Below are 18,612 nucleotides of genomic sequence, written 5' to 3' on the forward strand. Positions count from 1 at the left end.
ACTGCATTGTCTCCCTGAGCCTCAGTTTCCCAGTCCACAAAATGGGACCAAGGACCAGTGTCATCAAGAGGTTAAAAGTATCTCTGTTTCAGATAAGTATGAAAGAAGTTTTTATCTTAGCTAAGACTGGGAAAACAGAATGTGTTGCCCATACACAATGTATTTTTTGGGAATCCCACCTAAATAAATGATGGCAAATTCCTAGAGATCCAGTCTTATGGAACCGTGGATATTTTTATTCATGTAATCATTTGATATTTCAGTGAATCCAATTAAGCTTTTCCTCAACTATCTCCTGTATCTATGAGTTCTAGTGATTCTTGTCCTGCATTAAATATTTTCGTTATCAATTTTTAAGTTTTTGCCTCTAAGTTTTATTGGATATTACCAATACTTAGAAGAACAACAATTCATAAACATTTGTAATAATTTAAGGAAAGGATCAGTCTTAAATTAAAAATGCTTTTTAAGTCCAGTTGATGGAAATTGTTTCCAAGTGTTCAGGATTATTAATATTCAAAAAAAAAAAATTCAGCCTTAAGAGGGCTGTCAGTTGGATAGTTGAAAGTTCTCGCTATTTACATTCATGACATTTTAGTTCATATTTTTCTTTCTTGCTGGATATCTAAAAGCTTCTCTTTAACCTTAAGAGAATAAAATGAGAAAATTGGCAAACTTAAAAATAAACAACTGTGTTCCAGCCAATAATGATTTGCTAAATTGTATCATCATGCTAGAAAAGATCTGAGTCTTGAGTTCAGTCAGAGAATTCTAGTTACCATCATGAAACCTTCCACAGCGTTTAAAGTGTTTAAAGCCCATTGGGAAAAATCTGTCTGGGTATTTAGCTCAATGTCTATTATTAATATCAATCTCTATTGTTGTTGTTGTTGTCTTCCTCCCCCCACTTCCTTTTTATTCAAAGAAACAAACAAGTAACTCCCATGTGATGCAGTTAACCATACAACTCATCCCTACCCTTTGATACTACATATTACCCCCACGGAGTTGATTCTTCAAAGCCATTGACTGGGTTTGAGGAGCCAGTTTCTGTTAATTTTAATGGGGATTAGACATCCAGCCCCTAAGGCAGCTTTGAAAAATCTCCACCAGATTCTTTATGGCTCTTCTTGAAGGCAACAAAATGTTTACCCCGTGAAGTAGCTGCATTTCCCAAAACACTGCTAACCTGGAGATTATCTTACTTCGTCAAGTTTAACTAACCCCATTTTTCCATTCAGCCAAATTTTCTATTTAATTTCTGTTGAGACCTCTACATGACACAGTTTCAAAGGGGAATAACAGTTTTGGAAAGGAACTAGTAGATCATCCTTTTTGCATGTAAGGAAAATTTTACCTTGTTTTTTGATGTGCATGCTGTAACAATGGGTTTATATCTTGTTTTCCTTTTCTGGGCGTTACATCCTTCTTCAGAAAACTGATTTCTTTCCATCCTGCTCTGAATGATGTATTTAAACGTTCTTCACCTTTAATATGTAGGCTTTCAAAACAAAATTCCTGAACCAGACAAGGGGGAGGGAAGAGGAGAATTGCCTATTCCAACAGAACTAAAAAGCAGCAAAGCCAAGTGCATTTCCATTCATTGACACACATACCCCAGCAGTACTCTGGGTTCCCTTTCTCATGCGTTGCTACCCTTCCATCTGAACAGACTCTGGGAAATAATAAGAGCAAGCCTCAACTCTTGTGTTAGGCCAGCTCCTTAGAGGTATCTGCTCTGCAAACACTTCCTTTCAAAAAAGTAAGTTTGCCATGTCTATAAACAGAAGTATCCTTAGTTATGGCAACATGGAGGGCTGCTAAATTGCGTTTAAATTGTCCTTGTTTAATTTATATTCTGTGCTGTCTTCCTTGTATATATCCTTTAGTTATGTTTTTGTCAGTTGTGTTTCTTTAAATGTATTATAAATCTGTATTTCCCTCATAAACCAGTCTGGAAAAGGGCATCTGTACTGGAAACTGGTTTTAGTGACTTGACACTTTGGCTCTTTTATGTTGTGAAACGAGTTTTAATTTTCTTAACATAGGCCAGGCATGGTACATAAACCTCTTCCCCCCCAGGGAGGCTTTTATGTTTGATTCCTTTAGTGGCAAAGCTTTTGAATTTCTCCCCTTGATTGACTTGATTATGATCTTCCCAGTATATATCCTTCATGTTGATGAATTCCTGGTAGGGATCCTCAAAGGAGTTTACAAGCCTCAATGCTAGATGAAACAGAAGAATTAAATTATCCCTGCAAAAGCTGCTACTAGTGAAACTAGGAAGTTAAATATTTGTGCTGCAGATTTATTTATTCTTTGGGTGTCTAGTTGAGATACTGGGGAGAGATTTCATTTTTAGAGAATAGGTGCTCTGCAGTTTCTGCCAGGTGACTCTGAACCTGCACAAAGTCGGGGCCCAGTCTGGAAATGTAGATCAAACCCCTGTAAACCTTGTCCTGGCTTACTCTGCTCTTGTGCTTTGTTAGTACTGGGATGGAGTGGACCTAACCCTCCTCGATGAAGGTCTTCTGCTCACTTAGGACAAAATTGTTGGTGGAATCTCATTGCTGCAGGGCACAGCTAATCCAACAGTCCATAAGAGAACTAAGCAGCATGCAGCCACCATGCCAGTCCCCACGCAGCAGCCCTGCCGTCAACTTCCCCGCACCTTTATATGCTGAGCACGTCATATGGTATGGAATATCCCTTGGGTCAGTTGGGGTCAGCTGTCCCCTCCCAAGTCCTTGTGCATCCCCAGCCTGCTTGCTGGTGAGGTGGTGAGTGGAGCAGAAAAGCCCTTGACTCTGTGTGAGAACTGCTCAGCGATAACTAAAACATCTCTCTGTTATCAATGCTGTTTCCAGCACAATCCAAAACACAGCCCCACACCAGCTACTGAGAAGAAAATCAACTCTACCCCAGCCAAAACCAGCACATTCGGAAAAGGGAACTAAGTGGAGAAAGGCAGGATGAATGTAATATTTTTCACAAACTTTTTTTCTTCTTTATCATAAAACTGTAGTTGGGGCTTTTCCACAAATTAACTTGGATAGACTGGAGTTAATGAGAAAGAACTGGAAAGGCAGGCAGGAGAGACAGAGGTATAACTTGCCTGAAAACAGGCATAAATTTAGACCTGGACATCTATGTGTATAAATTCTTTCCTAAACACATAAAATAGAAATAATACAGAAATGAAATAGAGGAAAGCATGAATCCCTCCCAGCGCAGAGCTCTCCCTCCCTCCTACGTTGGCTTTCAGTCTCTCAGCTGTCGTTTGTCTTGTTGTTAGAGCTGGCTGAAAATTGTCCAAATTTTATGAAAACTGTCATGACCTTTTTTCCTGACTTGACAAATAAAAGGATGTTTTTTCAGGGTGGGGAGAAGTGTTATTATCTCTAGTGAAAGCAAGTTTATTTTTTTTAAACTGTTTTAATGGTGGTTGTTCCTATTTTGGTAGATCTGTGTGTATGGAAAATGATGCCAGAATGTTAACAGTGCATACTGCCAGAAATCAGTTCTGATTTGCTTCTTTCTTGCTCTCCCATTATAAAAGTGAAATGATTAGGGTTTTAATTATTGATTATCTTACTCATGTAAGTTTCTAATCTATTTTTAACACTCTGGACTCCTCTGTGGGGTCTCCTGCAGCAGTGTTTTCAAAGACTGCTGGCAGAAGAGATTTTTTTTTTAACCAGTTTTGAATTTGCTGCTATTCACTAGATCAAAGAAGAAAAGCAAGGATTTGTTAAGTTCTTGGGGTGCAGCTAGTTCCTGGTGGTAACTTTTTGACCTTAACATTGTGGCACACTTACACAACATCCATACCTGTTTTCTCAGGGAACTTCTTGCTGACTTGTGCTGCGTATTGAGGCAAATCCATGCTACAGAGAATGGGGATTATTTTTCCCCCAAATCAAAGGTTATTAATTCTGTAAATGGTTCCAAATGAAGATCAGAACATATCTAATACAGAGCTATATTTTCAGATGGCAGGATTAATAAATGAATGTGAATTGGACAGAAATAACTTCAGTGAGAGAACTCTTGAGTTAGCCACAGTTTTTGGAATTTGCAGGCCAGAGAAATGTACAGTATGAGAAAATATTTCTCCATGCAGTTTCTGGTGAGGTTCTGATGTCTTCAGGGCTTTGTAGTTATTTTCAGACCCCCAAAAATGAAATCTGATGATCCAGATAAACTCTGGGATTTGCATTGTTGGAGTGAGACCACAATGAAGTTCAAGATACCTTGTCTGTTTGTTTTAGCATGTGCTGGGAATGATCTGCTCAGTGACAGTGCAACTTGGGCTGTAAAAGCTGGGGTTTCACCCAGTATAGCTCTTACAGGTAGGACTGGTAGATCCGATCTGCCCTTTTCCCCAACAGCATCATGTCATTACTATGCCGTATATATTGAGATTTGTGAACAATTTAAGGGAATCATTTTTGTGCAGTGACCAGGCATGTGGCTGTGAATAGTTCATAGTCCACTCTAATGGCTGTGGTGGGGGAGGTATGTCTGGAAATAAGGTTCGCGCTACAGAGGAGGTATGCCAAATGTGGGAGCCAAGACCACAGCAGAAAGCTTTGCGTGCAAACAAACAATGAAGTGCTGTGCAGGAAACTGCTCAAGAATTTGCGAAGTCCATCGACCATAGTTGTTCAGCAAGAAACAAGACAAGACTGGTGTGGTGGTTTCTTCACCCTTTCTTTTCCATTATAGATCCTTGTGATCTGCACAACTGTAAAAGTTCTCTTTCCCTCATTCTTACCATCTCCTACCAGGAGTGAATGTCTATGTCTCAGAAGGGTAGATTTGAGGAAAGCAGAATAACCGCTCACAAATGTCCAGCTCTCTAAAACCACAGGTGCATTGTAGGAGTTTCAGTCATTGTTTTGCCTCATTTTATTTCTCATTTTATTCTTCAGGCTAACTTTTTAACAGCAACCCTTGCCAATAAGATGACAGAAAAAACCCCACTGTTCTCCAGTAGCCTTTGGTGTGTTTGAGTTGGTGGCCAAAACTAATTGGATTTGTGGAAAGGGAAAATGATGAGGAAAAATGCAGATGAGATAAGGAAAAAGCTTCAGGGACTGGACTAGAATGTAGATGGGGGAAGTAAGATCCTGGGAATAGTCAGTTCTAGAACAGCTTTGACTTTATTAATGAGTGTGAATTGAAAAATACGTATTATTGCCTTGTTTAACGATGTACTGTGGCAGCAATTTAACTGTCACCTAGAGGCCCTTTCCTGAATAACAGAATAGGCTAACGGGACTAGTGCTTCCCCACTGTACAGTGTGACACTGCACTCTCTCCCTTCAGCTATGCTCTTTCTTTTTGGCACAAGTGTATTCAAAGTTATCATCTGTCACCACTGCCTTTTCACTGATCTGATCAACTGCATAAATAAGATGTTTGAAAAGGAATGTGCTTTGCAGTCTGAGGGGCAGAGGAACTGAAAGGCAAGGAGGACTGACAAGCCTAAGGAAAATGATAAGACCTGTTAGCAGGAGTGATATAGGGGCAGGGAAGAGAATTACAGTGAATGGTACAGGGCTGAGCCAGCCGGGCAGAGCAAGAAGCAGAAGGCTGAGTGCAGAAGAAGAGTGTGGCTTCAGGAGTAAAGACTGTACTGAACAGGAGGAATATCATGTTGGTATATGCTGGGTGTGACACTGAATTAGCTATGGTGGTGGCATGGGGATTATATAGTGCTACAGGAGTGCTTACATGGCTACCACTGATCTGATTCCCAGGGCCCACTAAAATGGAGTGTATTTCAAAACAGTTGGCTTCTGTTGGGCAAAGGAGAAATTAATGGTGAATGCCTCCAAAAAGTGAACACTTTAACGCTTTGGTCCTTTAAAACCCAGTTCCCGTTGGTGCAGATTTCCCTTTCATTGCAAGATAATGAACCTTCACTTCTGTTCTGTGTCCTCACCTTCAGCGTGGGTTCTCTGCATAGCTCCTGTCATGGTCAATTATCTGGCAGGAGAGGCCCACAACAGCAGAGACTATTGCTTAATTGTTATTGTGGGATCCTTACGCAATGTGCGGTCGCCGGGGCTCATTTACAATTCTAACACATCCAGTGCGCCCTGCATCAGGAGTCCTGTGAACTGGACAAAAGTTAGAAAGTGGCAGCACTGTTCCTGGCCAAAAGCTCATTAAGATAGACATCTCAAGCTAGTGAGCATCACACAGATGACACAGACAGCTCGCTCCGAAACGTTCTTTTGTTCTGCCTTACTAGGGCTTGCAGATAAAAAGAATTTGAAGCTACTCAAAGGGCCAGCTGTGATACGAAGGGAACAGGTTTAAAATAGCTCTCAGGGGCAGTAAATGCTTAATGATCAGATCTTTCATTGCTCTTGGAGCATTTGAGGAAACTCAGCCAGCTAAAATTTTTGTTGATTACTTTAACAGAGGCCCTTTGTTCATATTATCATGCAGAATAATTAAGCCAATGCAAGCAAGTCTGCTTAGCTATATACATAATTAAAATGTTAGGCTGTGATTCAACAGACTGTATTGGCACAGAGAGCACCTATTTGCTTCATAAAAGAATCCCATCACTGCCCTAAACTTGTTTTCACCCTATTTTATTTGTTATTATTTTGGAAAAATGAGTTCTATACAAGATAGGTAGTAGAAGATGATGTGTTTCCAGTGAGGAGTTAATGAGATTTTATAATGGAGGAAAGAGATATATGCATATCCAAAGTAGTTAGCTTATAGGGCAAAATTTAAGATGTAAAAAAGAGCACATCAGTCTATTTTAACTTACTTAAAAGCTCATTTTGAAGGGGTTATGTCAAATTTTCTCATTTCCTCCCTGATTTTGGCATCTCCTATGAGGTAGTCAAACCTTCAAATTGAAAAGTTTATGATTATGTGGCACCTGAAGCTTTGTCAGAAAGGAAAACCCTTTGATCTATACAATATTTTAATTAAATGCCCTTTCAACTTGTTGGTCTACCTGTTTTAAGTCAAAAGCTTATTGTCAAACATTACATCATTCTGAGATCTCCCAAGCCTAATCACCAACTTTCTTTTGGGATTCTCTCAGTTGATGATTAGTGAAAATAACAGTTATGCTGTTGGCAGAGGCAGACTGGCTTTTCACAAGTTTTTTGCAGAAATGGGCCAGGATCTTTTTTGATTTCCAGGGCAGCAGAGCTGGAATTTTAGAGTTTCTTCCAGCTAGGGCACCAAGAGTTCTTAGGAAGCAGATTTTGGCTCTCCTGCTTTTTTTGGTCACAAAATGTTTTACCAGATTTTTTTTCAGAGCAGAACAGGTACAAGGAAAAGTTGTCCTTAGCTCTAGGATTGGAAGAATGCTGGTAGAGAGGAGACACTTGATAGAAATCAGGTTATTTTGATACAAGGGAGAAGTCTATATTTTTTGACTATTTTTTTTGTTAATATATGTTAGGTAACATATTATAGACCAGTAGCTGTGGCTTTAAGATATGTTGGCTGATTGAGGCAGCCCCAGAAGAGATCCTGGGGTTCACCTTGGCGACTGTTTCATATATTAGACCAGAACAATCTTTATTTACAAGCAAGGTCTTTGGATGTGTATTTTGAGATGGAAAGAAAAAGTAGGCTGCTGGGTTCATCCCATTGCCCCTGAAGCAGAACTCAAAGTGACCACTGGTCTAGTCTCTTTACTAACCCTCTGGGCTGAGCACTCCCTTGGGAACTTCTGTTTCATTAAGATTTCACAGGTTGTTCAGCAGGAGTAGCAATGAATGATTTGCAATGGCTCTGAAAATGGAAATTTAAAAAGAAAATGTGAAGATAAGAAAAATCTTTCTCCTTACACTTCTAGCAGACAATGTAATATTTTTCCTGATTTTTTTCTCGTGCCTTCTGTCCAGATTGAAGTGCTCATTCCTCTATAGGGTCAGATGTCTCTCTAATGTGCAAATAGATGGATTTACACAGAATTTGATCTGATAATTTCCTTTGAAATCCTACTTGATGTATCTTTTTCTACCGAGTTTCGTGAAAACCTTCAGAGTTTATTGTGGCTATTATGTAGATTTATGGGGAAATGTATTGTCAGGGAACAGTGGCAGGCAGTAAGTTTCTGGTAAGCTTGAGCTATGTAATCCAAGATCTGGAGAAGCCCATTTGCCTGTTACTGGATTCTTGGCTTCAAGAATCTTCCAGCAGATTGATTTTGCTGGAGCTTCATTCTAGAGGTACTGTTCTAGCAAATATTCCTTTCAGTATTTTAATGATAGACAAAAAAGATTGTCTATTAAGAAATAAGTATATTTCTTAAGAAATATACTACTTGGTGGAGAGGCCAGGAAGAAGAGCTCCGGTTTTAAATATTCAGTATTCACATGCAGTTTTGCAGTTATCAAGAGTTTCTCTGCTCCTCAGTTTTTCTAGGGTTTGCTTAACTTCTTGCTTGAAAAGTAAATTAGTGACTACATTTTCTTCAGCACTCTCTGTATTAATATGAGCCGTGATCATCACGAGCATGGTGGTTATGATAGCTTTGTCTTAACAAGAGTGATCTCATCATGGACATCATTTAGATGGGGTAAATAATTCCCAACACATGCTGACTATAAAGAAATTGGGAGCTTCTTATAAGCTGATGTCATGGGGAAGAGCCCAGTCTCTTCAGCAGGGACTCATCAGTACAAAGGTCTCTAAAAAATGTCTGACTTTGTATTAAGAAGAAAAATCGGGGTCGGAAAAGCTGTTGTAAGTTCTTAAGTCTCTGTGGGCTTTAACCATTATCATCAATTGAATCTTTCAGTTATTTATGATTGCAAAATAAGAGAGACTCATCAGAATGTTCTTTGAATTCATAAAAAAATCCACAGTTTTTTTCCTCTCACTTGTGAAAACAATCCATAATTTATAAACTAAGTCTTTCAAACCAAATAGCAGCAGGGTTTTTATTTCCAGAAATTTAGCACATTTGCTGAAGCTCAAAATAACTTTTTTATTTTAAAGTTAGACTTGGTGATGGTAATTTACATAGTGTGAAGTGAGTGAGAAGGGCTACTGGTAGGATTTGATTGCATGATTTTACAACTGATTTACATTAATAAAAATGGCAAAGTTAAACTTAGTGGATAATCAGTTCTGATTGTAAACATCCTCTAATGTTTTTTAATGTTGTCATTGGGCCGTTTTTGAAAGGATGCCACTGTCTGGCTAGACTTGAAAAAGATTTTGTGAGACTTAGCTTATGTGAATATATAATATGGCATTCAAAGCAAGGAAATATTTTCTAATAGCACAGAATTGAAAACATGATCTTGGATACCACAACACAGCTTTCTGGAACATACCATCACTTGGACCTGTACATGTGTCTCTAAGAATTATTATTTGTTAACTAAATAACCATATTTACAATTAAATCTTCCTTTTTGTAGGAAGAACTTTGTGAAGATTGATTAGTTGGTGACTGTTGTCCATTAGTTTGAGATAGTTATGCAGCTGTAACTATAAATACTTCTACATAATGTCTTTTCATTGCACTAATGAAAAAACTGGCCCCAGAGCTCACTTTTCTTGTTTGATGCTTCTACATCATTTCCCATTCCACCCTGAGTACACTATGAAAAGTTTATACAGGAACTATTTGTCTCTATTGAACTGCAGCTACCTCAAACTGTGTATTTAACAGCGAACAACCTGGCCATGCTGCACAACACTTTAGTACGGGAAATGAAAATAAATACCATATTAATTTCAAGCTAGATGTTTTAACGGGAAATTTTGAATCCTCCCATTTAGAGATGTGGAACAAAAATACATGTACATAAACCTTAAGCATCACTTGACTGCTATTTATGCCTCTAAAATTAGGACTCAAGTTCATTGTCCCATACTAGCTGTTGGCAGAGGGGAGAAGGGAGCTGGGGAAGAACAGGCTGGAGTAACTGTGCTGGCTAAGGACCATGAAGTGGCTGGGAATCTGTCTGTGAGAAGTATAACATGTACCTTTGGTACACACTAAATACTAGAGCACACTAAAATGTATTTAATGCCAGTACAGTATGTATCAGTACGAGTTCTTCAGGGACCCCTTCTTAAAGGGATTGGGAGTTTTGCTATTTACTTCAGTGGGAATAGAATGCAGTTTTAATTTATCATGGCCTTAACACACCTGATTTTGTGGTGGTGTGATCCTGAAACAAACAAATGAAGAGAAAAACAGGAGAAGTAAATCTATAGGAGATAGAATTGATCTTGGTGGAGACATCAACGAACGGTGGGTGCTGTTTGAGAAGCAGTTAACTGCACTTACAGTGCATCTTAGTGTGATGTACGATCTCTGTGTCTTGAGCTGAGGTCATTCGAGGACAGATTGGGAGTTTTCACTTTGAGTGGTAGCGAAATCAGGCTCACTGCCTTTTCTGAGCATGCTGAACTGTCATCTGGTGTGTCTACATTAAAAACTGTTTTGCCGGCTTAAAATCAATTACTTGTTTTTGCTTTGGATGCTTTGCATTCTTGCTCACAGTTGGGCTGGTGTTCTGTGAGAAGGGCAGGGTTGTGGGCTCATACTCATATACTCATGTAGTTGCAGACATACTTTACCCAAGAAGTAAAACAGTCCAAAACCTCAGATCAGAAGATGGAGACATTTTTCAAACCCCAAACAAAAGCAATAAATGGAAATAAGGATTAACTTTGTCAATTTTCACCCCTCCCACAATAAATCTCCAAAATCTTGGCTTTTATCTTAGATGGATAACACAATAGGCACCAGAGCACACCAATATTACGCAAATACTTCATGTGCTATCAATTATTTTGGAAGTATTCATCATCTGAATTGTGAAATGGTCTGACCTTTTTTTTTTTAATGGAGAGTGTATGAAGATGAGAGTGTTAGGCTGACACATTCTTTCTCTTGTACTTGTGTAGGTATCTTTAAAAGTAATTTCAGAAGGACGTGGCGGTGAATAGGGCTCTCCTCTTGGTACCCAGCCCCTCCTGGCCTGTGGAGTCAGAGATGATCTGTGTTACATGAAAGGAGAATAGGAGTGAAGTGAGAAATAAGATTGTGTGCTGCTAAAAAGTGTTTGGGTGTTATGAAATCAAGAGAATACATTCAATGGGGATGCAGATGTGCAACCCTGACTTTAGGGACTTCCAGTCTGCAACTACTAGGAAGGCTGATGCCCCTCAGATAGTTGGGCTTGGAGAAGGGGGCTGGTAAAGGAGGAGATGAGAGCAGAGCAGGTATGCGTGCCTAGGGTGTGTCCTCATGGAAAGGATTCTTGTAACAGATGCCTCGCTGAAATAAAAAGGTGGCTAAGATAAAGATGCAGGTTGTGATGAAATAACAGAAATTAATTTCAAGAAGAATTTTCAGAGACATCTTGAATTTCAGATTTGATGTATTGATTCAAAGTGATTTACTGTGAAACTGCTTTGAACAATCATCTTTCCCAAGGCTGATACTCTCCATTTTAGTTACACTGCCAGCAATGTGTTTACATGTTTTACACTTTTTTCCTTATGTTTCTTAAGACCATCTTTTTGTAGGCATTAGCACAGATTGATTCCATCAACATTTCCCCAATTGTTTTGAGCTTCTGAATATGTATTGCCCAGAAAGAAACAGGTCCTGTACTGTTCTCTCAGTTGTCAATGCTTGATTTCTTCTTTAGTTGGTTTCCATCTATGGATGTCAGTGCTTGATTTTCAAAATTAATCATGCTGGGGAGGTGAAAGCTGAATTAAATTGGGTATTTCCCAAAGGTCAAACATATCTCTGAGCAGAAAATCTATATATTGCAGGTCCTATGCTGTCTCCCTGGCATACTATTGTTGCCCTACTAAAAAGTCCTGAAAGCAGTCATGGCTCTTGAGATTAAACAATTTAAATAAGCTGATTGAGCATCCTGCTGATCCTTTAAATTTGTCTATTTGCATTACCCAGGTTGTGATAATTTCTACAGCTTTTCAGTTTAGCTTGGATGAGTGCTAGTGTAAGTTGGTTTGCAAAATTCTGCAGAGGACATTCCTGAGAGAAGACCCAAAAGAATGAACACTGCAGCGCTGGGGACACAGCTGTCCTGCTGCAAGCTTTACGTGTCTCCTGTTCAACTGCAGTGAGCAGTCAGGGCTCAGTGTCGACTCCGTGGATGCCAAGTTACAGCAAGCTTTTACTGCCTTGGTCTGAAACGGACTTAAATGGGAGGAACATTACTACCCCTGTGGATTAAACACTGCAGTATGTTGCAACAGTTAATTAATTGAAGCGAACTTGTCTGTGGAGGGCCACACAATCCTGCCGAGTTCACTGGGACTCCCATGAGTGCACTCCCCAGAGCTGCTCAGGCTTAGCTGTAAGTGACAGTAAGTCAGAACTGCTCATAACCTATGAATATCTCTTAGGTTTTTCATAAACTTGCACCTTATGTGCACTGCTGAAGTCCATGTTGTTCACGCTCACGCTTGAAGTGTTAAGGATGCAGGTGAGTGCTGTAGCCTTACTTTCCACCCTGCCCATCAGTCTGCGTCTTGATCTGACTCTTCCATAGCTCAGTACCTGATTCCACAGCAGGCAGCCATGCACTGCACCCAGCCGGGCACGCAGGTTCAGGCTGTCTCTGAGGTGGCAGCGGCAGGACTGCAAACAGGGAACTGAAACCAAACAGCATCATACACAAAACGTCTTGTTTTCTTATCAACTTCAGAGTTTATTAATTTATTTAATTAATAAATAATTAGTTTATTAATTAAAGTGATACAAGTACATAAATAAGTACCGTAACAGACATACATCCCATGAAGAGAATGAAAAACATGACACTGTGTATTTTGTTGTCTTAAGTGACCAGAAACTGGAAAAATGCAACACTGCATTTTACTAAATGATGCTTATGATTTTTTTTGCTTTTCTTAAAAAGTGTTTATTATAAAATAAATACACAATCTGGATTCCATCTGTCCTGTCACAAATACAAAAAGCAGGTTGCCTTCTTCATCTTAAAAAAAAAAATTACAAACACTGTACACTTTCCACTTAGTCTTTTTTCACCAGCTACTGCTACAAACAGATGATGCTCGTGAGGTGAGAAATCAACTGCTGGTCTTCCCACCAGATCTCTACAGTTCCTCAGAACCTCTTCCTTACATCTTCACCAAAGGAACAATAAGGTTAATTCATGACTTATTAGAAGATTTATAATAAAATTTTGCACATTTCAACCCAGTAGATGCCATGTGTGGTGGGTGTTGCTGATGTCAAACTGCTTCTTCTACAATTACACTGCAGTAACCTCTGGTGCAGTGAGGATGTAGGACCTCAGTTAGGATAGGCTACACCCCTTTGAAACACCAGGACAGGATTTATGGAGGCAGAGGCTACAGTCCTGTGGAAAGGTGGTAGGACAGGTGGGGGAGTTCACTTAGCTCTCCTTTTAATGAACAGTGAGACAGAACTTCTAATGGCCAGGTGCTAGTTAAGACTGTGCACTATATCATGGTATCGGAGCTACTGGGTGCCTGTGCCCAGGTGCTGGCAGCAGAGCTGAGACTCCCCTGCAGCCATGGAGAGATCCTGGAGGATTTCCCTGCAGCCCATGGAGGCTTGGAAAGAGACCCCCGTGGTTCTTACTGATACAGGTGAGAGTATCTCATTCTCGCAAATCCACGTGGTTGCTGGAGGAGCTCCCTTTTAGCCTGTTTTCCTGTTATGCAGTGGACTGTGTTGAGTGCTTGGTAGGGAGGGAAGCGTTCCTAAATGTTATCTGCTCTCTGTCTAGGCCTAGGGACAACGGATGGTTATATACAGGCAAGATGGCTAAGGACCTGAGATCACCATATATGTATTCTCGTAACTCCCTTCAGCCTTTCCTTCACCTTCATGTCTGTTCTCCTCACTTGCTCCCCTTTCTTGACAAGCCCTGTGTTACACTCCTCCCGATGCCATAGGCAGGACCTGGGCGGCTCAAAGAAGCCTGGCCCTGAGGCTTGCACCGTGGAGGGAGGCTGCCAGGGTTTGCTGCTCAAGCCAAGGATCCCCTCAGGATGGTGAAGTTCTGCCTGAAACGGGCTTTTGGCATTCAGCGCTGAGCTCTCCCACACCTTCATCCTTTTAGAAATGGGTACACGCTGGAGTGCTGTCACTGGCAGAATGACAAACCTCCCACTCCGTGCTGTTGCTGTTGATTTCACTCCCTGGGAAGACCCAGCCCCTGGCTCAGACCCTTTCCATAAAGCTTTGTTTCCTAGCGTGTGTTTGAACAGCAGTATTCCTGTCAGCTTGGGGAGTAGAAAATGGGAGCAAAAGCAGGCAGAGTCACTTGCTGCTTGGGATTTAATCCAATATCACAGCCATGTTCTGGTGACTCTTCAGAGAAAACATTTTTTAAATTATACTTTTTCTGCAGATGAGAGCCACCTTTCTTAAACACACTGTAGACATGCTAAACTAAATTTAAGAGAATCTCTCAGATTTGTTCTTCACAAAGATAAGTGTTCACAGAGCTGCTGTAGCTGTTTGGTGTTCCTCATGGGAGAGAGCTGTCCTTGAAGCGTGAGAATTGAGAGGTTGCCCTCAGAAGAATGCAGAAGATTAGGTTTGCAACAAATCAGAACAAATAAATTAAGGACTGTCGCAAGTCTTAAGCAGTTATTAATGGGGCAGTTTAACCCTTTAGATGTTTTGAAAGTACCGCAAGTACTTCACCACCTTCTGCCCTGTCACTTTAGAAGGCAGTTTTTCAGCCAAGACCATGTGTTAATAGGGCCCAGAAGGATGAAGTTGTTAGGGCTGTGATAGGGAGCTAACATTTCACATTTTTTAGAGAAGTGGGTGGAGGAAATAGTGAAAACCACTTAAAAGCGAAGATTTGCTCCAATTGCTACAAAAATACAGTGATTGCTGCTAACACCTGCTGTGCAGTTTATGGACTCGGTTTGCTCAACCACAAGACATCATCCCAAAGGCAGGCTGCTTAGGAGTTTGTTAGTTTAAATCTGTTTTTTATGTCTCCAACACAAGTATTGTATCACTTGTATTTTTCCTCCACTTCTAAAACAAAATCCATGAGTCATTTTAACACTAGAAATGGTATAAATTCAGCACAGGAAATAAAGCTCTCCATAGCTCCTGCACATTTATTAGGTGTCCTTCTTTTCATTAGTTTGAATAACTTGCCAAATAATAATAATAAAAATGTTCTGTTTTCTCTTTTTAACTTGTAAAGAAATGCAACTCTGGGAAAGTACAGTCTCTCTTTCTCCTTCCCCCACCAGTAATACAGAGCCTCCTAGTCTTTTGGAGGAGATATTTGAACGGTTGACACAGACCACTACACATAAAGCAGCAAATTTGCTGTGCATGACGTGAATAATTACTGCATTATAGTTTTGGTTTTTAGGGCAACTGTTGACTTAAGCAAAATAAGCCTGCAGTCCAGCTGCAGATCCAAGTTTTCATAAGTTTTCTTGTGTTTCTCCCTCCAGTGCTGTCTCCCTTAACAGTGACCCTTTTCAGACTTTTCAAGGTACAAAACCTTTACCAGATCCTCGAGCTCAGTCCTGCACACTCTGCTTTCACACATTTGGCTGATCTGAGCTTCTCCCTCGCTAAATATTTTCCACTGGCCTGAAAACAAAAATACAAAGGAGAAAGACGCTGACTTAGAAAAGGGCATAGGGAACTGCAAAGACATTTACAAGCACTCTCCAGACCAAGTGATTCACAATTGTCAAAGAGAGAATGTCCAACCCTCCCATGGAAAATATTCAAAGTATCTTAGAATCACGTAACATATTCCATGCAAAATAACTTTAAAAGTAATAAACAAGGACCAGAATATTATTCCTTTCTTTAAGTAGTACTGTAAGTTGACTCTATTTATTCAACCATTTATGAGGTTGGATACTCTGCTTTATGAGAGTGATGTGAAAATTTAATGGTAAACCAAAGTATTTAAAAGTTGGGAAGCAACAAGTCTAAGTGTTTCATGCACTGTGAACTCTGCCTACCTGTGTGTAATACAAACTGTGTTTGCTGGTTATTAGTATTTCTATACATTTTTGATAATGTTAATAGAAATGCCCACTGTCCTGGTAACTAGAGTACTGCATTACAGATAACAATTACAAGCTTATGGAAGGCTGACAGCAAAAAAATTAGGAAGCTTTTCATATGAAAAGGTGTCTGCTTCTCACTAGGCCTGTATTATCAAGAATGTATTATTCCTGGGAAAAATACTTCCTTGCCTAACTAGAGACCTCAGAAAAAAACGACAGCTTGTAATGCAAAAGAACTGGGAACTAAAAGTGTTTGTACTTTAATTCAGCTATCAAATGAAGTGTCATATCCCAAGCTGGATGAAATACAAAAAAGAAGTTGAATCAAGAGTGAGAAAAGAATTACATGTCCTTTCAAAAGACAGATTTTATAATGAAGATATTGTTAAGAACATACGAAGGGCTTCTTTCAAATATAACATATATGTATGTAGAACTCCTTTAATCATCTCTGAATTTTTTCCCTTCTGAATGACTTTCTAAAAAAAATAGGGCTACTTGACATATTAGTTAAATAAGTCCAGATTGTGCTGCTGTGCTGACATCAGTCATATTTCAGACTCACAGCAGTATGGGCAGAAAACAGCCTATTTTGTATTATACCAAAATACAGGAGACTAAGACAGCATGGACATGAACTACTCTTATATGTATCTATATTTTAAATTGCTGTATTTTGATTATTTAAATCTAAACTTACAAAATATTGGAGCCATGTACTGGAGGAAAAATTAGTATATCTGTTTGACTGTGTTGAGTAAAAGAGAATGGCTATGATTATAAGGAGAATAGAAACCTGAAGGGGTCAGAATTGTACTTACTAGGGGTTGTCCTTGTTATCTGTTTGAAGTAAGGAAGTTCTTCAAATTCTCTCTTGGACACTTTGTCAACGGAGAAGTGACGCAGAATCCCTTCAGCAAAGAAATGAGAAGTGCATGTTACTGGCAATGTGCCTGTTGTTCTATACCTGGGTTACTATCCTGCCTTTATGTAGAATTACTGCCATGCCGAGTCACCTTGTGAAATAATCCTTACCAATTACGGGGATTTTCAGACTATTCTGACCCCCCTGTTTTTTTGCTACTCCCCTGTAAATCCTTCTGTGGGTTTACGATTGCGGAGAGTTTGTGAGGGGCGTGAGAATTAGCCAATTCTTTTCCAACATAGCTGAATCCTTCTTAGTATGAGTAAACAAGATTACAACAGAGCCAAAATCCCAGTGTCCTGGAGAAAAGCAGCATCATTTTGCAGTCAGATACCGTTTTGCCTGTCAGGAGCTAGCCGGCAACATCACTGTCACATCATCACAAGGCTTTGTGGCTTCTTGAACACACACGGTAGTTATTAACCATCCGATCCTCTGTGACTTCTTTTCTGCTCACACTTTGGGCTTGGCTTTGTGCTTTAAAGCGCGTTCTAGAGATGTATCGCTTCCGTGTAAAGGGCTGCACTAGATGAGGATTTCCTATGAGGATCATGTGCTTTTTGCTTAAAGTAGATTAAGTAGACAGGATTTTTAGGAGGCTGGAGATAATTTTTATTATACTAAAAGTTCAGGATTTGCAGAAGTGCTTGGGCTCCTGAATGCTTTTCTATTTTTTTCTAATTTTACCAGTTAGTCTAGGAAAAGATATTGTTTCCATCCTTAACACATTTTTTGCCCATATTCTAGACCAACACATTTTTTTTGCCCATATTCTAGACCATCATGGGTGTAGCATCACTAAGGCAGATAGGGCAGACTGATTTCAGTGGAAAGCTTTTTGGTCCGTCCTCAATAAGAACCTCTAGGCACTCGGTTCAAACCCTACTACGCATTTCTCTGCAATAAATTACCCAGGATATTACTGCCAACCTGTTTGTCATGCTTTTGCTCGCAATGAAGGGTAGGAGTTTGCAGAACTAGAGCTTTGTGTGTTATTAATGGGTTTTGTAAACCAAAACTTGAGTATGTTGGAAGTGGCTGTAATAGCGATATCCTAAATGGCCAGAAGAAGAGTAGTCTCAAGATGCTTGGATTTGTAAATGGTCCTGGGATTTTAATGGAAGATGATATACTGTTTAAAGAAAGAACTTGCTCAACTCACCTTTTCTAATTGTCCACACATGTATTTCTATTTGAGGTGGCTTTTCAGTCTCTACTGCAATTTTTCTGATGGTTTCTCCTTCCTCTGTGAAAACGGATTCATAGACGGGAAATGTCTCTTTCCCACAGAAGTAATCTTTGTTGGTAAAGGTTTGACTTGGCACTTCTTCTGTTTTAAAAAAAAAAAGCCCAAAACACACACTACAGCTGTAATCAAGTCCTCCAGAACTTACTTGGCACCAATAGCTAAGCAGGTTTAGTTTAAAAGTAGAATTTTCACTTGTATGGCCACTCAAATCCATCTCCAGCTAAGCCCCAGCCATTTAATAGTGTTCTATGCTGCTGTGTTCTGATGGCCTGTCCACGGTGGCAAGACAGTATTCATATTTATAACCCAGTTTCATAAGGAAATGAGCTGTGTAAAACCATGTGGTCTGTGAGACTCCTCACAATTTTTGAACCTGTTGTCCACTTCT

At 39.7% G+C, this 18,612-nt stretch overlaps 1 protein-coding gene across 1 annotated transcript in view; it reads right to left on the reverse strand.

The window, feature by feature from the left end:
* Nucleotides 1-12,776: 12,776 nt before the first annotated feature.
* CHRDL1 (chordin like 1) overlaps nt 12,777-18,612 on the reverse strand; it is a 41,909-nt gene continuing 36,073 nt past the window's right edge. The window contains exons 10-12 of the mRNA XM_068408953.1: nt 18,138-18,305; nt 16,872-16,961; nt 12,777-15,619 (exon numbers count right to left, since the gene is read on the reverse strand). Of these exons, the coding sequence (XP_068265054.1) occupies nt 15,489-15,619; nt 16,872-16,961; nt 18,138-18,305 (389 nt within the window). The 3' untranslated portion in view covers nt 12,777-15,488. The remainder of the gene's footprint in view (nt 15,620-16,871; nt 16,962-18,137; nt 18,306-18,612) is intronic.

The sequence above is a fragment of the Nyctibius grandis genome, chromosome 10, assembly GCF_013368605.1.
Source record: "Nyctibius grandis isolate bNycGra1 chromosome 10, bNycGra1.pri, whole genome shotgun sequence".
Taxonomy (NCBI): domain Eukaryota; kingdom Metazoa; phylum Chordata; class Aves; order Nyctibiiformes; family Nyctibiidae; genus Nyctibius; species Nyctibius grandis.